The sequence below is a fragment of the Mustela erminea genome, chromosome 8 (genome assembly GCF_009829155.1).
Source record: "Mustela erminea isolate mMusErm1 chromosome 8, mMusErm1.Pri, whole genome shotgun sequence".
NCBI classification, from domain to species: domain Eukaryota; kingdom Metazoa; phylum Chordata; class Mammalia; order Carnivora; family Mustelidae; genus Mustela; species Mustela erminea.
In genome coordinates, this window is record NC_045621.1 from 26240127 (window position 1) to 26262439 (window position 22313).

Sequence of the window (22313 nt, forward strand, 5' to 3'; positions counted from 1 at the left end):
TAGTGGAAAACGTGAGACTTGAATCCAGGAGTATTGCATTGCTCTTGGGAAGAAATGGGAAAAGTTCACTGAGATGGCCGTGACTTTTTTTTAAAAGGACTCCAGTTCTGACAGAATTTCATGCTTCCTTGCGCTTGGGCATTTTTCCTCCTATTTTTGCCATCCAGGCTTTGTGTGGTTATTTCTTACTCTGAATCACTCACCCCTTTTCATGTTTCTTGGTCTCTGTCTTTCTGTCTTTACTTTTCAAAAGGAAAAAGGCAAGTGGTGAATGGAAAGATGTCAAGTAATAAAAGTTTGAATTCATGTTTGTGAGGCTCTAATAATTATTTCAGTTCTTTTTTCTCACACAGAGATTCTTTATTGAAATATCATTGAATAAGCCAGCTTATGCCTCATTTTTCTTTGTTTTTAGGATAACCTCGTCAAGGCTCATTCTCTGAAGGTTGGGCTTTTGAACAGAAACACACCACGTTTAGAGATACTAGATCTTGGTTGCTAACTTTCCTTCTCATTCAGCCATTTCTTGACAGCTGCTTTCACCCCAGATTGATTATTTGTCTGGGAGAAAAATTCTCGTATCTCTATGTTCAGCAGCTTAAGGGAGCTTATAGGCAGAGTCTTTGGATTTGATTTTCTTCTCCTTTGCAATTAATTTGTCCTCCTCTTGACTTTAAGGAAGGCTGTAGAAGCCAGCATGTTACTTGAGACAAGATGTTTGATACGGTTCCTTGGAATCATCTTTCCCTTACTACACAGATGCTGTTGGACTGTTAACATATTGCCCAAAACAGAATTAGGTTTATAAAAGAACAGATTAAAAGGCTTTCTTTGAAAGTAGTTTTTTTTAGTTTAAGGACTTCTCTAAGAACAAGGTCTTGCATATTTAATTAGGGATGGTCTAGTAAGTTTTAACAGCTGTGAGTAGAAGCTTATAAAGCTGTCGCGTACATGGTGGAAAAGATGGGGTATTAGATCCAAAGGTCATCCATGTCCATGGAAAGCTAATAGCTATCGATTCTGAGATAGAAGCTAGCAAATGGTATCTGAAGGGCAAATGGGTCTCTCTTCCTGAAATGCCGGATTTCCTTTACTTTTGCTTGTAGCTTCCTCTTTGTAGGGGGCTCTGTGCTACGGCTACTGATTATGACTTCTGGCTCTGTGATGCAGAGCCAGGGCTGCTCCCGGCAGGCCTTCAGAAATTCTGGGCCTGTGGGGGGCAGGCTCCTTGTCAAGAAGAACTAAGCAGGGCTGTTGATTTTTGACCCTTGAAAAATAAATGTATACTTCACAGGTCAACCACGTCTGGTTTTAGTATTATTTAGTCTGTTTTAAGAGAAAAAAATCCGTTTATTTTTTTTCCAGCCATGAAGAGGGACCCACTTCTAAAAAACTGAAGACTGAGGAAGGGGCGGCTGACTTTAGCGTCTCCAGCCTGGCTGAAGGCAGCGTCACCAGTGTAAGCAGAACTTCCCCAGGGTGCTTCCGCCTTCTTGGAAGGTTGGGACTTGGGGGAGGGAGGAGGATCGCAGCAATTTTTGTTCGTCCGTTAGTAATTTACTTTCTCTGGTGTCTCTAAGCTATGAACCATGTACCTCCTTCCCACACTGCTTCCTTTATTGTCAGGGAATGCGTTACAGAAGTAGCTCCGTGACACATGTGCGCAGAGCACATGTAGTGTGCAGCGCCTGGAAGAGCTCAGTAGTAGCACTTCCGGGAGAGCATTTTTGGTTGGCTTTACTTTGCAGCTTTCTGTTTAGTTAAAATGATAGGAGAAGTGGAGGTTGATGAGAGGAGTCCTAGTCTCCGAATATGTAAAATTTAAGAGCATGACTCCTCTATTTCTTTTCTGATGTATAACTTCAGAACAGGCTTCGCAAGTTTAGGATTTTCTCAAACCAAGGATCCTTTGACACTTTATTTAATGTGAGAAGGTTTTGGAACTTGAATATATTGCCTTCTGTTAAGTGGCATTATTTTGAATCAGTGAACCTTAAAAATTGTCCCTTACTAGCCAAATGCACTAGGAAGGATAGTTAGCATTAAAGCGTGCCTTTTTTCCACCCTAAAAAGAAAGGCTCCCAGGAAAACTGACCATCTTAAAATGATTTAGATTTTTATTTCAGTGTTTTACAGTAAAGGAAAAAAGATCATGACCTTAGTTGTTCTGAGAGCTTTTCTGACTGCTGTGCCAGAGCCAACTGGAAACTTTAGTACATTTTGTATCAAAGTTTACTAGGAATAATAGAAGCCTGTCATCTTCTCTCCTGTGAACTGAGTGATACTTTGGGCCTATTAGGTTGGGACTGGAAGTTTTTGTTTTTGTTTTAAGAATTTATTTATTTATTTGACAGAGAGCACAAGTAGGCAGAGAGGCAGGCAGGGGAGAGAGGAGGAAGCAGGTTCCCTGCCGAGCAGAGAGCCCGATGCGGGACTCGATCCCAGGACCCTGAGATCATAACCTGAGCCGAAGGCAGAGGCTTAACCCACTGAGCCACCCAGGCACCCCTGTTTCTGTTTCTGTTTTTTTTTTTTTTTTTTAAGGAGAGGGTAGGACAGGGAGGGTGTGAGGGAGATAATCTTTTTTTTTTTTTTTTTCCAGATTTTATTTATTTATTTGACAGAGACATGGCAAGAGAAGGAACACAAGCATGGTTAGTGGGAGAGGGAGAAGCAGGCTTCCCACAGAGCGGGGAGCCTCATGTGATCATGACCTGAGATCATGACCTGAGCTGAAGGCAGACATTTAATGATTGAGCCACTCAGGCACCCAGGGAAAGAGAGAATCTTAAGCAGGGGCTCCCCCGGGCGTGGAGCCTCATGCGGGGCCTGATCTCACAACCCAGAGAATATGACCTGAGCCAAAATCAAGAGTCGGTTGCTTAACTGACTGAGCCATCCAGGTGTCTCTAGGTTGGGACTGGAAGATTAAAGACCAGGATCAGGAAGTGCTATATAGTGTGGCATAGTTTCATCTTTAAAACTTTCCCCCCTTGCACTATGGTAAATCTTTACACAATATCTGCTTTTATTCTGGGGGGACATGGGCAGCTTGGACATGTTTGCATGTTCTACTAGAACTTCTAATGCCAGAGAGACCTCAGCAGTCCCCACAAAAGGGCATTTCAGCAAACCAAGTATCAGGCAGTTATACCTCGTGTCATCTTCCGTGGGGCGAACATATTCTGGACAGACCCCAAACCATAGAATCCTCCCCTTCCTAATTGGTTTGGTGTCTGGATGTACCAGCGTTGTGTCCCATAAAGCTTTCCGGCTGAACTGACTGGTGACTTAGGTTGTAATACTTCTGACCTCTCCGGAAAGAAGTCAGCTTCCAGAAAGAGAGGTAAGTGGAAGTACAGATGGCAGCTCTTTGGCCACAGGAATCGGCTTGCTTTGAACACAACCCCAGAAAGGGAAATGAATAGAAAGGACCTTCTCTTTGTCTTTGGTTTTATTTTATAGGAGCAAACTTACTACATTAAGCCATCTCATATTGCCTGAGTTGCTGCCAAAAAGAGAAGTGATCTGTGGGTTTATTGTCTGTGCATGTGTTCTAGGTTGGAAGTGTGAATCCTGCTGAAAACTTCCGTGTTCTAGTGAGGCAGAAGAAGGCCAGCTTTGAGGAAGGTGAGTGCTGTGCTGTTGGCTCTGCATTTAAGGGAAGATATGTAGTTAGGGCGATAGATTTATAATCTAGATTAAGAAGCGTATGTAGCCTTTTGTTGGTAACCTTATATAGCGGGTTTCTTTCCTGGTGGGCCTTTGTGATTGTCACTGGTGAGATCATCAGAGCAACATTCTGAGCAGAAGGTGAACTCAGCACAGGTCTGCCCAAGCAGGGAAAGAGCTAATCTGTAGGGCTTTTTATTAAGAAAACCGTAGGCCAGAACCTTAGAGCTTTTGGTTCCACTTCACTGAAGTTCTCTGGAGTCTTGTGAATGAGCTTGGAATAAAACTTTTTTTTTTTTTTTTAAGATTTTTATTTATTTATTTACAGACAGAGATCACAAGTAGGCAGAGAGGCAGGCAGAGAGAGAGAGGAGAAAGCAGGCTCCCCACTGAGCCGAGAGCCCGATGCAGGGCTTGATCCCCGGACCCTGGGACCATGACCTGAGCTGAAGGCAGAGGCTTTAACTCACTGTGCCACCCAGTCACCCCAGAATAAAATATTTTTTAAAAAAGTATTTTTAAAAAAATATTTTGTATTTATTTATTTATTCGAGAAAGAGAAAGCCAGTGAAAGCAGGGGGGAAGAGCGAAAGGAGAGGGACAAACGGACCGTGAGCTGAGCACAGAGCCCAGTGCGGGGCTTGAACCCACAACCCTGAGGTCATGACCTAAGTCGAAATCCAGAGTCTGATGGTTAAATGACTGGGCCACCCAGGTGCCCCTGGAATAAAACATTTTTGTGTCATATCTTCCTCTTTTCAGTGACCCGTAAATCTTGTTCTAGGCCTAAGGGTTTGAGCCTCTTTACACAAGTCCCAGAACACTCTGCTGCTGCAACTAGATTTGATCTTTCTAAAATTGACTACATCCTCACACTTTCTCTTTATGAATTATAACCTGGAATTGCATTTAGGCTTGGGCTCATATTAGAAGGACAGAGGATCTGGGACCAACATTCATTCACTTGACTGTTCTAGTTCCTGTGTTTATTTACTCTTTAAGGAGTGGTGGCTGGCAGTTCTAATCCTGCGGGTTTGTGCATACGAGAACATTGTGTTCATTATTGCCACCCAGGGTCAGGCCTGTCTTGGGCTGCCTCCTCTGTGTTTATGTGAACATGTGCACAGAACTTCTCTCCCAGCTTCTTGACATTTTAGCAGGGGAAATGACTCCAAATGTCTAGGAAAATCTCCAGTTTCTAGTTTGACCTCTGCAGTGCGTGGCATAGGTGTAGGTTACTTCTTGAGACTCCAAGAATCCTAGCAAGATGCCTCAGCTTGCTGTGCTGTTGCCCAAAGGTAGTCGTGACCAGCTGAGCCCCAGAGCATACGGTCTCCTGGACCACCATCTTGGCAGGGACACCGGAAGCCAGCCCCTGAGAATTTCCGAAGACAAGCTTTGTTACTGTGATATTCTGTATGTGTGTTGTGATTTGAGGTGGGGACAGAGCTTTTTGTCCTGTTAAAAGCTGCCATATAAGAGAAAATCTCTTGAGTTTAACACAAAACAAAACTACAACTCAGTAGATGAATGGGCTCTAAAATTAAAGTGACAGCTTTCGAGAAGAATTGGTGGAAACAGTACTTCAGAATTTCTCTTTTTCATGTATGGGGGTGATAGAAGGGAGCGTCCCCGGCATTCACACCTGTGCTTTTTCTGCTTGGCTGCGTATTGTGACTGTGTTTGGAAGAATGCACAGTCATTACTGTCAGAAGTCAGCCAGCTGTTGACTATCATGATCATCATGTATTTGAAGAAAGATGGAGGCCTTCTTAGCTTTCGGTTGTATGTTGTCGATTACCTTGGCCAAAGGCAGGGGTCCTCCCTTTGGAAGGGACTAGTCTTTCTGGCTGATAAAGGCGTGGTCTCTTTAGGGACTAAATCTGGCATGATCAAGAATGTAAAGGCAGCCACTAGTGTCTGCTATGTTAAAGTCATTGTGCCAGCATATTCTGTATGTAATAGCATATGCTGAGCTATTATATTCTTTGTCTCCGTTACCCCACATAGCACTCTTGCAGTCATGTGAGCAAATGGAGAAGACGGTAGAGCTTTAATAGTTGGTGCTAGAATTTTCTGAGAAAAGTCGGCTTGTTGGTTTTTTTTTAATTGGAAAAATATTTTGGTAACTGCTTAGGGTAGAGGCTAAGCCTCTGTCTCGGCTTGGTGGTTGGCCAGTTAGGGTTCAGAGAAGAGGGAATCTATTAACATCATAGAAGTAGAAAAACTGGAGCTAGTTCAGAAAAGAAAGGGGTGAGTAGAAAATGTAGAAAGGAAGTGGGGCGCCTGGGTGGCTCAATGGGTTAAAGCCTCTGCCTTCAGCTCAGGTCATGATCCCAGGATCGTGGGATCGAGCTCTGCATCGGGCTCTCTGCTCAGCAGGAAGCCTGCTTCCTCCTCTCTCTGCCTGCCTCTCTGCCTACTTGTGATCTCTGTCAAATAAATAAATAAAAATCTTAAAAAAAAAAAAAGAAAAAAAGAAAGAAAGAAAGAAAAGGTAGAGAGGAAGTGAATGAATGTATATAAGGACACTGTTCAGCAATGTGTTCCCAACTCATAACTGCCAGTCTTCAGTGTCAATAAAATTCTGGATTCCTTGGTTTGAGAGCTCTGTTTGGGGAAACTGGTAAAGAGACAAGAGTTTTGGGTCTGGAATTACTTCAGGCAGAGCAGAGAAAGGACCTGAGAGCATAGGAGACCAGAGTCTGAAGAGCTCATGAGAGCGTAAATTCTTAAGAATTTGCACACATGTCCAGAAAACAGTGTTACCCCAGGCCGTGGAATTGGGGATTCGAAGCAATCTTATGAAAGTGACAAGGGCAGGTAACTCCTACAGGGCATATAAATTACAATAGGTAGCATTCTCCCCACTTTGGGGGACAAACTGTACGACTAGGAGAAATGAACTTCCCTCCAAAATCACACAGGGATTCAAATCCATGTCTTTTTCAAATACTGGATTTTTCTATTTAACCGACTGTTTCTCCTGATTCCTAATGCCCTTTTTTCCTACACATTTCTGTTGGTTTTCAGACTTAATAAGGTCATGTATTTTCAACCTTGTGTCTGTAGGTAGGACTTCTGAGGAGGAGACCAACCTTTTATGTTGAATGTGACTGAGTCCTGGTGCGCTGCTGCTGGTGTGATGATGGTGTCCCTCTGTTCCTCTGTCTAGGACTGGGTCAGAGTTCCGTAGTGACCTCACAAAGGTGGACTTTCTGCAGAGCTTGTGGGGAAATGAGACAGCCCACCTGTGAGCAACCGATTCTGTTTTGTGGTCCTAACCTGGTTTCCCTATTATCCTTCCTTGCCTTGCTTCAAGCTCCAGGAGTTTCATTTGTTCATTACTTCTCCTAGCTTTGTTCTGCGTGGGCATCTCTACTAAGGCCCTTTGTGGTGAAGACTCACTTTCCCCAAAGCCCAAAGTTGTCCTCCAGACTTGAAGCTACCTTTCTGGTATTGTTCTTCTCTGTCCCTGCCAGGAGTCTCTGCCTAGGGCAAGGGAGGGGGAAGCTCTTCTCTCAACTCCAGTAGATCTTTTTAAATGCAGTTGCCAAAAGCATGATCAGTAACAGAGAGTAAGATAGTTTTACGCTTAGAACTTTACCCGTTCATCTATAATTATAAACTGAAACCTGGGTATAATTTCTTTCCATCTGGCTTAAATAGTCATAGCGAGAGTGTTGTGATCCTCCCCTGGACACCAACAGTCTAAACTAGGCATCTACGCGATTTCTTACCTTCTGGTTTTCAGTGTGAGGGATATTTCTTGTCTTAAGCTTATTGGCCTAGAGATGACACTGAACCCCAGGAATGTGTTCTTTCTGGCTACTGATGCTTCTGTAAGCTGTCTTTGGTTCTGAGGTGCACTTCTTTTTCTGGTGCCTTTCCTTCACCCACCCTGCCCACCCCACCATTCTGTCACTGCAGTTTTACAAGAGAAAAATTCTTGACCACAGCCATATGCATAGTAATCATTTCTCAGTGGTGAAAGTAGACTTGTTTCTCTCACACGGTAGTCCTAAGTGCATGAGCGCCCTCATCCGGGATGTCTCTTGTCTGCACTTACGGCTTATTGGAAGAACCGGAGTCCAAAGCGTTCTCAGAGACTCCTTGAATCCAGGATCCCTTTATGTAAATAGTCCAACACCAACCGCTGGAGGAACACCATGGATTTCAAACTCCTTGTCCCTTCCCTGCTTTCACTTAGGAAGAATGCTATAATGGTTGAAAGACAGCAGATTAGAGGAGGAGGAAGAGCCACATTATTTCAACTCTCTAAATTCATGTGATCAAGATGGGTCCGAATTGAGATGTTCGCACGAAGTATGAGATACTATGTCAAGTAGCTTGAATGTACCTGGTGTGTCAAAAATAGGTTCTCTGAGGACCTTACAAATCAGAAATATGGATCTGTGGAGGCAGATAAAAGATTGAAATGAGGCTTTGGGGCACCTGGGTGGCTGAGTGGGTTAAGCCGCTGCCTTCGGCTCGGGTCATGATCTCGGGGTACTGGGATCGAGTCCCGCGTCGGGCTCTCTGCTCAGCAGGGAGTCTGCTTCCTTCTCTCTCTCTCTCTGCCTGCCTCTCTGCCTACTTGTGATCTCTCTGTGTCAAATAAATAGGTGGGGTCTTTAAAAAAAAAAAAAAAAATGAAGTGAGGCTTTGTTCCCTGGACCCTGTTTTTGCCACTTAGATTGTAAGTTCTGGGCACCCGGGTGGCTCAGTTGATTGAGTGTTTGCCTTGGGCTCAGGCATGATCCCAGGGTCCTGGGATCGAGCCCTCCCCAAAGGGCTCCCTGGTCAGCAGGCGGTCTGCTTCTTCCTTTGTCCCTTCCGTTATTTGTGCTCTCTCTTGTGCGAGCACGCACTCTCAAATAAATAAAAAATTAGAAAAAATTTCACTTAAGAAAATAATTGTAGGTTCTGTATTAGGCTTCTGAATAGTGACAGGGTGGTAGAGCTCCATTCCACCCACCTGAGCTCACAGGAGCATGGGTGGTTTAAAAAACAAACCTGTCAAGAAGAGCCATCCTAAGCGGGACCAGTATGGACATTTACCATTAGATTTTAGCACAGGGAGCAGGAGTGTGCACATACCCATCTGATTAGGTGAGGATCAGTTTATTTTCTGGCTCTGAGGCCTTTCATTATTTTTCTTGTATCTGTTCCGTCTCACTTTCTTTGGACCACTTCTCATCCTCAAGTCTTTTTGCCTTTGTTCTCCCGTGTACCTCTTTCTCATTGATTATCAAACAGTATCCCTTAAGTGTTAAAGGGTGTTTCTTTCTTTCTTTTTTTAATAATTTTATTTATTTATTTGACAGAGAGAGAGATCACAAGTAGGCAGAGAGGCAGGCAGAGAGAGGGTGGTAAGCAGGCTCCCTGCTGAGCAGAGAGCCCGATGTGGGGCTCGATCCCAGGACCCTGAGATCATCACCTGAGCCGAAGGCAGAGGCTTAACCCACTGAGCCACCTAGGGTGTTTCTCTTAAAATTTACCAACACTAGGTAGAAAGTGATAACAGGTCATGATAAAATTACATCATTCATCAAAGCCAAATAGACGGGTTTTTTTTCAGTTTTGTTTACTTATGTGCATCATATGACTCTGCCATGAGGCAAACCCAAACTGTGGATCCCCAAGAATTGAGATCTAGGAGAAATTTCTCATTGGGGGTGTGTGTGTGTGTGTGTGTGTGTTAATGTAATCTTGGGTATGGTTTATGTAGCTTCTCTTTCCAGATAAATAGAGGAAGATAAGAATATAGCCCTTTTCTGTTGTTTTACACAGAGCTGGTGAATTAAAAAAAATAAGTTCTGTTGGATACCTTGAACGGCTTGAAAGAAGGATACAAAATACAAATAGCAACTGAAATTGTAAACATCTTCAGCCCTATAAAGTTCTGTCTTATTTTTTAGCAGTGTGACATACTTTCTTAGTCCTTTCACAAAACAGCTGTGACACATCTAGTCAAGAGAGAGAAAATACATAATTATGGGTTCTAGAGGCTTAGTCCATACTTCATCTTTTTTTTTATTAAATATGCCATTTGTTCTTCCCAGGATTCCCTTTTGACTGATTTGGTTTTAAATTGTTAAACTCCGGAACTTGACTGTTGGGGTTATTTTATGACTCATTTATTGATGACAAGTTATATTTGGAAACAGCGATCCATTTATTTGGAAGTTTAAAGGAGACCCGCTGCAAGGGTGTGTTAGTAATTGAGTAACTGACAGGATGATCATACAGCCGTGACTCCGAGGGTCTCACTCGCGCATTTTCATGCGGGTGGACTCAGGCCGGGAGTCGTTGACTTTCCACTGATGACTGCACGTGTGGGGAGGACACTGGATCTTGTGGCTTAAACTTCTTCACAGGATGCATACATTTCATTAAATGGCACAGCACTGCCCTGCAGTTTACATTTTAATATAATAAAACTCGTCAGCCAAATAATTAAAATGAAATTCTTTGAATGAAGGCAAAAAGAAGGAAGAAAAGAGACATGACACAGGAAGCAAAGACCATCATGCACACATAACCACTCTGCAGATCTTTTCGGTTTTCATCAACGCTCCTAAAAGGCTGCTATCCATTCTTACTCAGCTTTTTAAATTCTTTCAAGTTCCTGTCAATTTGTGAATCAGAAGATGTCTAATTACAGGGTATGGTTCTTGTAAAATGTAGCCTGGCTATCCGTTAAGAAAGAGAGCCAACTGGTAGTACAAAAATAAAAGGCTGTTTGCTGTGGGTCTGTTGTCAGTGAGCGCGGAGATTCTTCAGAGAGCGATCAGGGAGTCCAGATGTGCTCCGTGGCAGCGCCCCGCCTCCAGCGGTCCGTTCTTTGCTGTCAGGCCGAAGTTCCTGCCTTCAACCTGCTGGGTGATTTTTTCCCCCCTTTTTGTGTTAAATATGGAAAGGGTATTTTTCCCTCTGGCTGAAAATGGGGAACTCACATGAGCACTTTCCCCACGTCAGAGCCCCCAGAAGAGCAGAGTCTAGTCTCAAGGCCCCACTGAACGTGGGACCCGTCGGCTTGCTGCGGTGACCCGGCCCACCGGACTGCGAGGAGGCTGCTCACAGGCGGCTCCGCTCGCTCGGGACTAGGGACTAGGGACTCGGAGCAGTGACGCTTCCCAGAGAGGGTGTGTTCTCCAGCTGGCTGGTGCTGTGGGCTCAGGAGCTCGATGTGGGAGGAGGGAGCAGGGGAAGTACTTCCTTAGGGCGCTTCGGCTCTTGCCCTCAACCTCTTATACATTCTGCACCTCTTGCTTGCATGGTGTGTGACCATCCTGCAGGGCGTTGCACTTGGTTCTCCTTGAATTGGGCTGTCCTCAAGATTGCTTCCTACGCCCAGCTGGGTGAAGAAGGAAACTGATTTCAGATTGTGCTGATGTGCAAACTGCTTTAATCAATGACTTAAAGGGACTGCTCGTGGCAAACAACAGAAGCTCTTAACCAATTAAGATGTTTAGGAAAGGATGTTAGGCTTTTGTTAAAATAGTCACTAATCAGCTGAAATGTGTTAAGAGGAGCCTAGAAACAGCTTGGAGTCCCACTTCAATGCAATAAAAGTGTTTGGGCCCTCCCCTTTCAAATTGCAAGCCCAAGGCAAAAAATATGCTGACACAGAAAGAAGTGGCAAGTATAATTTGATACAGTTAGTCCTGTCTGTTAGGCACGCCTGCATGAAAGTTTTAAAAATGGCATGCTTGTTTTTTAGGCTAGAAAAAGGAAGGGAGTTTTGTTCAGATGTGGAGCACAGTTTCAGGAGGGCTTGAGGATATTGTCAGCTTGGATGCCTTTGGGCAAAAGAGAATAGTTAACTTTTTTTTTTTTTTTTTAACAATTCCCCCCCTCCTTTTTTTTTTTTTTTTTTTAAGATTTTTGCTTGTTTATTTCACAGAGAGTAAGAGCACAAGTACAGGGGTATGCAGGAGAGGGAGAAGCAGGCCCCCGTGCTGAGCAGGGAGCCTGATGCAGGACTCCATCCCAGGACCCTGGAATCACGACCTGAGCCCGAAGGCAGATGCTTAACTGACTAGGCCACCCAGGCGCCCCAACTTTTTTTTTTTTTTTTTAAATCTTTTGTGGTTTGTTATGGACAGTTGGAGAAAAATCTTCAGTGAATAGTGATTAAAGGTCCTGTTATAGACTGAACTGTGTCTCCCCAAGGTTCATACATTAAAACCCTGACCCTTAATGTGATAATATTGGATTTGGGGCCTTTTAGAAGAGGTCATGAGGTTCAGATGACATGAGGGTGGATCCCTCCTTATAATGATATTGAAGACCTTATAAGAAGTGACATCAGGTTTATGCTTTCTTCTTCTCTCTTCTCTTCCTGTCTTTTCTCTCTTCCATCTGAGGATATAGTGAGAAGGTGACTGACTGCAAGCCAGGAAGAGAGCCCTCAACCCAAACCTGGCCGTGTTAGCACTGGCCTCCAGAACTGTGAGGAAATAAATTTCTTACATTGAAGCCTCCTTAGCCCGTGGTGTTATGTTATGGCAGCCAGAGCTGACTGCTACAGGCCCATTTTCATTTCCTTTGTCAGATTAAACTGCTGAAATTTTAGAATTGATCTCTTCATATCTTTCCGTGGTGATGAGATGCAGCTGAAACACTGAGGCTAGCCTTTGTAGGCCATTGGAGTCAGAAGCCATTTCTCTTGGGAGCGATCTTTTTGACAGTTCCCTTGCCCTTGGAATCTAGTAGTGTTTTCCTTGGGACACTGAGGATAAAATTCACCGTCTGAGCTTCAGCAGTTATTCTGTCATGGAAACGTAGTGGAGGACTCCTTTCCATCTGTGGTAGATCTCCACAAGTCTTTCCACTAATTCTGTGTGCTGCTCAGTGATCTTTTGTAAACTTACATAGTTATGGGATCATCACCACAATCCAATTAAAAATTTTCCCTCACCCCAGAAAGGTCCCCCTGACCATTTGTAGTCCATTCTTTTTTCCTATCACCACCCCAGGTCACCACTTCTGTTTCTACTGGCTTACCTTTTCTGGAAATTTCACATAAATGGCATCACTCAGTCTGCAGTCTTTTGCATGTGGCTTCTTTTACTTAGCATGTTTTTGAAGTTTGTTGATGTAGCATGTATCAGTAATTGATTTTTTTTTTAAAAAGATTTTATTTATTTGAGAGAAAGAGAGGGAACACAAGCAGGGGCAGTGGCAGAGGGAGAAGCAGGCTCCCCCACGAGCAGGGAGCCTAATGCAGGGCTCGATCTAGGACCCTGGGATCATGACCTGAGCCAAAGGCAGACGCTTAACTAACTGAACGACCCAGGCATCCTGAGTAATTGATTTCTTCTTATTGCTGAATAATACTCTGTTTTACGGATGTGCCATGTTATGTTTATCAGTTCACTAATTGATGGGTATATTTGGATAGTTTCCAGGTTTTAGCTATTATAAGTAATGCTATGAAAATTACAAGTGTTTGTATTTTATTGTTTTTCTTAGGTGAGAGTAGAATTGCTGGGAAGTTTATGTTTAGCTTTTTAAGAAATAGCCAAACTCCTTTCAGACAGCTTTTACCACTTTAACATCTCAGCAGCAGTGACTGAGAGTTCCACTTTCTCCATATCTTTGGTGACGCTTGTGTTGTTTTTTCAATTATAGCTGTTCTGGTGGCGATGTGTTGGCATCCCTGTGTGGGACTTTTTTGCAGTTTCTTAAATACTAATGATGCTGACCTTTTTTCAGATGGTTGTAGGCAATTCATATGTCTTATTTCCTCGGGTGAAATGTCTATCTGAATCTCTTCCCCATTTCTTAATTCAGTTTTCTTATCTAGATGTAGAGAATTCTATATATATTCTGGATACAGGTCCTTTGTCAGATATGTGATTTGCAAATATTTTTCGCAGCCTGTGATTTATCTTTTCAGTGGTGTCTTTTGAAGTATAAAGTTCTTAATTTTTATTTTCTTAATTAGCATTTTTTCTTTTATGGCTTATCATCTTGTAGTCTTATGTAAGAAATCTTTGTCCAGCCAAGTCACACAGATTTTCTTCTGAAAGTTTTAGGTCTATAATCCATTTTGAGTTGATTTTTGTAAATGATTATGAGGGTGAGTGTCCTAGATTCATTGTTTTTCATAGGGTAACCTTAGTTGTCCCAGCATATCATTTATTGGAAAGACCATCCTTTTATTTCTGTACTCTTCAATTCTCTTACACTGATCTATGTCTGTTCTTCATTGATACATTATTTTACTTACTTCAGCTTTATAGTAAGCATTGATATACTATAATATGTCTTTCAATTTTATTTTTTCCTAAAATTGTTTTGACTAATCCAGGTCCTTTGCATTTCCATGTAAATTTTAGATTCAGCTTTTCAGTTTACAGAAAAAAGCCCACTGGGTGTTAATAGGGATTGCATTGAGCATATGGAATAGTTAAAGGAGGATTTCCATCTTAACATTATTGAATTTTTAAACCCATGAACACAGGATATTTTCCCATTTATTTAGGTTTTTATTTACTTTCTCTCCATAGTGTTTTGTGGTTTTTAGTGCACAAGTCCTGCACTTCTTTTGTTAAATTTTTATGAGTATTTTATTCTTTTTAATGCTGTTGTGGTTGGACTTTTTTAAAGTTATTTTTTGGATTGTTTGTTGCCAATAAATAGGAATTTTGATTTTGTATATTGACCTTATATCCTGCAATCTTATTAAACTTGTTTGATATTTCTAATTATTTTTATATACTTTGAATTTTCTAAAAGATTTTTTGTATTTATTTGGGGGTGGTGCATGGAGAGAGAGAAAGCACAAGCAGGAGGAGTGGCACAGGGAGAGGGAGAAGTAGACTCCCTGCCAAGCAGGGAGCCCAACACAGGGCTTGATCCCAGGACCCTGGAATCATGACCTGCGCCTAAGGCAGACACTTAACTGACTGAGCCAGCCAGGTGCCCTGTACTCTGAATTTTCTACATGCAGATGGTGCTGTCTGCAAATAAAGGCAGCTTTATCTTTTCTTTTCTAATTTGTATGCCTTAACACTCTTTTTCTTGATTGTATTGGCTGTTATATCCAACAATCACAGAATTATAGAAGTGATTATCCTTGTTCCTTGTCTTATGGGGAAAGCTTTTATCTTTACCGTTAATGTGATGTTCTGGTTTTTCTCAGTCCCTTTATCATTGAAGATTTTCTTTTCTCATTCCTAGTTGGTTGAGAGTTTTTATTACAAATGCATGTGGAATTTTGCCAGATGCATTTTCTTTTTTTTTTTTTTTGATGCATTTTCTATATAGAGATGATTACGTTGTGTTTGATTCTTCTATTAATAGGCTGTGTTATATTCACTGATTTGCAGTTGTTAAACCAGCCTTGCATGTGGGGATAAATTACAGTCCATCATGGTGTGTAATTTTTCTTGTATGTTCCTGAATTCATTTTGCTGATACTTTGTTAGGATTGTTGTATATATGTCCATGAAGGATAGTTTTCCATAGTTTTCCTTTCTTGCAACATCTTTGGCCTCAATATCAGAGGAATTTAGGCCTTATAGAATGAGTTGAGAAGTATTCTTTCTTCCCCTTTAAGATTAATATTATTTCTTTTTAAAATATTTGATAGAATTTTCCAGTGAAACCTAGGCTAGCGTTCTTTGTGGGACACTTTCTAATACTTGGTTATTTTACACATTATAAGTTTGGTCAGATCTTCCATTCTTTTTAAGTCAGTTGTAGTAATTTATGTCCTTACAAGTATTTGTCCATTTCATTTAAATTGTTTAATTTATTGGCCTCACATTACTCATATTATTTTTCTCTTAAGTTCTGTGGGCTGATAGTGATTTCCCTTCTTTTATTCTTGATTTAGTGTCTTGTATCTTTTCTCTTTCATGGTCAATCTGAGTAAAGGTTTATGGTTTTGCCTATTTTTTGTAGACGATCCTAACTTCTGCTCTTACTTTTTTCCCATTATTTTGTTTTTATTTCATGGATTTCTGCTCTTGTCCTTTTTATTCCCTTCCTTCTGCTCACTTTGGATTTAATTTGATCCTCTTCTTCTAGTTTCTTAAAGTAGAAGCTTAGATTATTGATTTGAAACCTCATTTCTTTTTTAATGTAGGCGTTGAAAGCTATACATATCCCTCTAACCAGTTCTTTAGCTGCGCATCATAAATTGTGATACATCATGTTTTTATCATCATTCAGTTCAAATGCTTTCTTACTTCTTTTGCAATTACCTCTTTTACCTTGGATTATTTAGAAGAGTGTTTAATTTGCAGATACTGGAAGGTATTTCTTTCTGTTACCTGAAATATCTGAAATATTTCCCACCTTTCTTTCTGTTACCGATTTTTATTTTAATTCTGTTGTAAGACATAGTTTGAATGGTTTCAACCTTTTTAAATATATTGGGACTTGTTTCATGGCTTAACCTATACTTTGTTCTGACAAATGTTCCACATGCCCTTTAAAATAATGTATATTCAAAAAAAATGTATATTTTACTGTCGTTATGTCGAGGGTTCTGCAAATGTCAGGTGAGTTTAGATGATAGTTTATTCAAATCTATATTCTTGTTGATTTTCTGTCTAGTTGTTCTCCATGATGTTTTGAGTATTGAAAGTTATTCCCCTTGAGACCTTATGGACTGGTAAGACCTCTATAATTTTTACCTGACCCTAGCTAAACAAAAATCTGGAGACCCAAGTGAATTTCTGCAGAGTACCAGTGAAGAAAATATTATCAATTCAGGTAATAGAGTATATTTTAAATAAAAGTCTTCAGGTATTGGACTTTAAAAAAAAAAAAAAAAAACTTAGATAATGTACCACAAGATTATGTTTGTGTTTCATAATCCTCTGCTTCATGAGGAATTCATTTACTTTAACAAATGACCACCTTACTCTGTACAGGAAAACTATAAATTCAGGAACTTGTTGGAGCACAGAAGATGATTAGTTGTAAGTATTGAAAAGTCCGTTTACATTTTAGTGATAACAGGTATTTTATTTTTTTTTAAAAAGATTTGAGAGAGAGGGAGAGTGAGAGAGAGGAGAAAGCACTAGTCGAGGGAGGGACAGAGAAAGAGGCCAAGAGAGAATCTCCAGCAGACTTCCCGCTGAGCACAGAGCCCAATATTTAGTCTCATGACCCTGAGATCAGGACCTAAGAGGAAACCAAGAGTCGACTGTGCCACCCAAGTGCCCTGACAGTAGGTATTTAAGTCTCTATTTTCTTAGGTCACTGCTTACAGATTTGGAAACTTTTTACGTTCATTATTCCCTCCTTTCTTTTGTGCCATTTTTCTCAAGCATGGGTTTATTTTGTTTGATTCATTCTTTGTCTCATTCATTGAGAAGAAAATATATGGAATAACTAAGGCTGGATTATCCTGTAATCGTCTCCATTTCTGATGACTCTTAGATGGACTGTAATGACGCCAACGAGACTTATATATTGAAACTTTAAATGTATAGGCTGGGGGAGGTGAATATATAAACCAGAGATAAGATTTGCCTGTAGCAAATCCGTATTCACATTGGTAGTCTTTCCTGAGGACAGTGGGTAAAGCTAAGTAATTTGAAGGTCCTTTTTAATATAGTCCTTTAGGTGTATGAGTAATAAACAGAAAGAATGAGGAAAGTAGACGGTGCAAAAAAATAAAAAAAGAAATAAAAGGATCATGAAATAGAAGTATTCTAAGTTTCATCATCAGTAAATGCCAACCCATGAAAAATGTCTATCCGTTTAAGACTCACTAGAAATAGAAACAGTTGTTTATTGCTCCTTAGACTTCTCATTAAAAAAATAAATACATGCTCATTGGAAAAAATGAAATAGTAGTAGAATAGTGTGTAAAAGTTAAGAAAAGGAAGTCCCCTCCTTCATTGTCCCCTTCTCTTCCAGTCCCTCTGCCAGCTCGTTTTCTGTCTTGCTTTCTTACTCTCTGCCGTTAGGAGTAAGCCTGTTAATCCCTGGCAATGCTCTGTGTTGTAGTCAAGATGGTTAATATTTTAGGGTGTGCTAAATTGGGGTTATAGCCATAGACAGTACATTTTGTAAAACACCCCCCCCCAGTACACCCCAAATCCCAGTGATCTCAAGCAACATGATCTAAGAGGAGAAAAAAGAGCTTCCAGCAAAATGGGATGGAGCTGAGTAATAGTAGGTGGCGACAACAAAGATGCCTGTGTGCGCGTAGTCAGGGCAGTGCTGGAAATGGTATCTTTGGGGCAGCTGAATGGCTCAGTTGGTTAAGCATCTGACTCGTGATCTTGGCTGAGGTTATGATCTTGGGGTTGTGAGCTCGAGCCCTGTGTCGGGCTCCACGCCGGCTGTGAAGCCGGCCTAAGATTCTCCTTCTCCCTCTTCCTCTTCCTCCACCCCTATTTAAAAAAAGTGGTTTCTTCTCCACACAGGCCTGCACACTCTCTTACACAGCCTATTACTCTTTTTCTGTGTACTCCCCTTCCATAGAACTTTCTTTTCACCATCTCCATCTCTGTAAAATTAAAGTGAAGGGTGGTGATAAAAAAAAAAAGTTCTAGACTGTCCATTCCCCTTAGTGGTGACCAGTTGTAAAAATGCAGTGTGGGGGTTTAAACTGAGGGCATTCAGAAAGACATCTTCATTTTGTAGAGGTTTTGCAGGAGTAAACCAGTGAGGCTTAGGCAGTTCATTCATCCATTTAGCAAGTGACCAGCATCCTACTATGTGCTAGTCACTGTAGCGAAACACAGACAGTAAATAAATAAGAAAATAAATGTCAAATGGTGGCAAGGACTTGTGTTTGTTTCCAAGGGCTTTGTAACAAAAAACCACTCTGGCTTAAAACTAGAGTTTATTTTCTCACAGTTCTGGAGGCTAGAATTCCAAAGTGGAGATGTCAAGAAGGTTGGTTCCTTCTGAGGACTCTGAGGGGAATCTGTTCCGTGCCCCTCTCCTAGCTCGTGGTGACAGCTGACAGTTCTTTGTGTTCCTTAGTTTGTAGACGCGCCACTCCAGTCTCTGGCTCCTCCTCTTAACAGGGAGCTCTCTCGCTGTGTGTGTCCAAAATTCCCTCCTTTTTTTTTTTTTTTTTTTTTAAGATTTTATTTACTTATTTGAGGGAGAAGAGAGTGGTTGAGAGAGAGAGCATGAAGGAGGGAAGTGCAGGAGAGGGAGAAGCAGACTCCCCATGGAGCAGGGAGCCCACTGCAGGGCTCATTCCCAGGACTCCCTCAGGATCATAACCTGAGACAAAGGTAGGTGCTTAATTGACTGAGCCACCCAGGTGCTCTTAAATTTTCCCCCTTCTTATAAGGACACCAGTCATGATTAGATTGGGGCCCATTCTTATGATCTTGTCTTAATTTGATTACATCTGCAAGAACCCTGTTTCCAAATAAGGGCATATTTTGAGGTTTCAGAAAGGACATGAATTTTCAGAGAATGGTATTCAACTTAACGACAGCACTACAGAAGAAATTAAAACAGGATAGTGGGATATTTTTGAGTGCTGGGGTGAGATGGGCTTATGATTTTATAGATGATCAAGGAAGGCTTCCTTTTGGGGTGTCATTTGAATAGAAAATTAAGGAAGGTGGAGGAGAGAACCTAGTGGGTATCCCTGGGGAGAACTCTTCAGACAGAGGGAGCAGTATGTTCTCCTGAAGCAGTGTGTTTAGCTGCTTTTAGGAGCATCAGGGGGACCAGGGTAGCTGAAGTAAAGTAGATGAGATCAGGGTGGGAGGGGGGAGTGGTATCTTGGTTACATATCACAATAGGGCCTCCTAGACCTCTTGCTTTTACTCTGAGTGAAATGGGAAACCACTGAGGAATTCCAGGTAAAGGTTGGTCTGATTGACTTTATGTTTTAAAAGTGCCCTGGCTGCCATGTTGAGAATGGGCAAGGTGAAAGTAGACAGATGAGTTAGAAGGCTACCATAGTAATACAAGTGAGAAAGTGAGAAGAAGTTAGATTTTTGATACGCTTTAAAAGTAGAATTGGTAGGTTTTGCTATTTGAATGTAGGGTGTGAGAGAAAGAAACAAGCCAGGGATGACTCCCAAGTTTTTTGGCCTGAGCAACTGGAAGGAATTGCTTTTTGCTGAGAAGGGGGAGATATGCTAAGTGGGTTATGCAGGTCTGGACTTCAGGAAAGAGGTCTGGGTTCTAAATATAAATCTAGAAGAAGTCACCTAGAGATGTTCTCTGAAGGCATGAGACTGGATGAGATCTTTGAGAAGGGAAGAGGTATGGTGTCTGGGGCACCAGTGGAAGGGGTCACTTCGAGGCACAGATAGTTCATCCAAGGCAGTGGGACACAAGGCAGTGTGGGTATAGATGCGGGTGCGTGACCAGTCTGAGGAAGAATTCAGAGACCAGTCTGGCATAACCTGAGCCATGAGAGGCTGGACAGGAGAGAGCCCAAAGAAAAGTATCCCAGGTGATGGTAGCCTAAGGGTGTCCTGGTCCTCAGCGTGCTAACAGGATTTTCCCCAGAAGTAAGGGTTTTCTGTTACTGCTGCTGAGGTGACCGTTGAGCATTTCTGGCCACTTTGTAGCCCTGTGTAATTCTTTCCTGATTTCTGTCACATTCTGGGTCTGTCTCTTCCTTTCCATCCTAACTACCTGTATCCTAATTCAAGCTTTCATTACTTCACCATTGGATAGTTACAGCATCCTATATTAATTATCCTCAACGTTGTTCTTGTCCAGCTCATCCCATATGTTGGTACAGATTTAGCTATCCCCCCCTTTTTGTTTTAATTTTATTTTTAAGTAATCTCTACACCCAACGAACTTAAACCCTGAGATCGAGACTTGCATGCTCCACTGACTGAGCCAGCAAGGATCCCCCAGGCTTAGCTTCTTACAGCCCAGAGTTGATTAAGGGTCAGCCCTTTTTAATCACTCACCATGTCTTTGAAATTAGTCCCTCATTTCAAGGCTTTCCACAACCTGGTTCCTTTCTGCCATGGCAGGCCCCCTTTGTGAACTCTGTACTCAGACCAAACAGTATTCCCGCTCATACCCTTGTGACACTGGCTTTCTTACCTCTTTATATTTGCTCATGATATTCCTTCCACAACGAATGCCCATTCTTTTTTCTCACCCTCAAATCCCAGTCTAAGGAGATGCTTGTGATTTAAGAGCTAGTGTATCCTGGGATACCTGTGCCCAGTAATGGTTTTATTGTAATGTGATACATTATCAGAGATGCTGGTGGTCTGCCATCGGTGGGACTGATAACCTCCATCTGCTTTTATGTTCTCTGTATACTGCTAAGTAATTTTTTGTTTGTTTGTTTCTATTATTGATTTTAACAAAGCAGTGCTTGGGACTGGTAGTAATTACAGCGGAATTAATTCTTAGTTTCTTTGGATCAATTTATAAATCTCAGCCCCACTGAAGGAGAAGTGGTAGAAGAATCATATCTCAATATTTTGAGCTCTAAAATATACAACTTCCCAAAAATCGAAAAAGTGGGGGATAAATGAAAGAAAGAAAAAGGATCTGAAGGAAGGATGCCATATAAACAGAGGGCATCATTATTTATCAGTTCGTAGGAAGATTTACCACATGAAACATAGTTGTTTTAAATATTCTGGTACTTGATATGTCCTTTTAAGAGTGACTCAGATTCTTATGGCATCATAAGACACTGTGCCACCCATCCCACCATCGTCCACAAAAGCACATTCAAGCAGTGGCCACCAACCTCTCTCTTCCTTTCTGTGGAGTCTGAGTCACCACTCACTGTATCTCTTCAGCTGATACATGAATTTCAGTCCTATTCAATTACCAACTTTTAATTGGATCCCATCGCCAGATTGGTCTCCTGTTCCAGAGTGTTTCCTCTTGGCCGCACTGTTACTATGGCTACTTGGTTCCTTCTACTTACTTCCTGCATTAGGTGGATGACATCCACTCTGGTATGAAGCTAGACAGATACTGTAAAATTGCTATAGTACCAAACACCATCGTCTTGCATTCTGCCTCCCTCCTACTGCCCATCTGGAATAGGATCAAGTCCACATGGTAAGGTTATTAATTCTTCTATATCACTTTTATTTTAGGAAGCTTCACCAAGTTTTAGAGTTAGAAAATTATGGAGACCCTCTTTCTCTACTCCTAGCCCCACACCTAACACATACCTCCAGACATATGGCATATACATTACATAAAGGAGCCAAAGAAGCCACTTCATTAGATGAAAAAGTCTTCCTTTAGCTTCTTTCTTATGTTAGCATCGTGTCCCAATTTTGGACTTTAAATGCACTCCATTTTGGAATTGGGGAAATTAGTTACACTTAAAGACCAAAATATGTCCTTTTTTTTTCTTTTAAGCAAACTGCTGTATGCCCTGTAAATCTGTAAATATGCATTATAACCTTCAGGTTTTGTGGGACATGTTCAGTGGGTCTTCAGTGGTTAAATTGAATGATGTTAATAAAAAACAAAAAGACCATAGAATGCCATGGAACCCACCCTTTGACCAGGAAACTTAAAATTTTGTAGACCTGAGTTATCTCATCAAGTTATTTAAGATGAGAGCTGTTATTCATCCAGAATGAAGATTTGTTGTAATGTTCTCTTACATAAGGTGACCTTACTACTAGTGGGTTTTCTGGATGCCGTTTTTCTAGTTTCTCGTTAGCTTGCACTATCACCTG

General features: G+C 41.5%; 1 protein-coding gene across 1 annotated transcript in view; it reads left to right on the plus strand.

Moving 5' to 3' along the window:
• XRCC5 (X-ray repair cross complementing 5) overlaps nucleotides 1-22313 on the plus strand; it is an 89399-nt gene that overhangs the window by 46080 nt on the left and 21006 nt on the right. The window contains exons 15-16 of the mRNA XM_032354738.1: nucleotides 1366-1459; nucleotides 3561-3630. Of these exons, the coding sequence (XP_032210629.1) occupies nucleotides 1366-1459; nucleotides 3561-3630 (164 nt within the window). The remainder of the gene's footprint in view (nucleotides 1-1365; nucleotides 1460-3560; nucleotides 3631-22313) is intronic.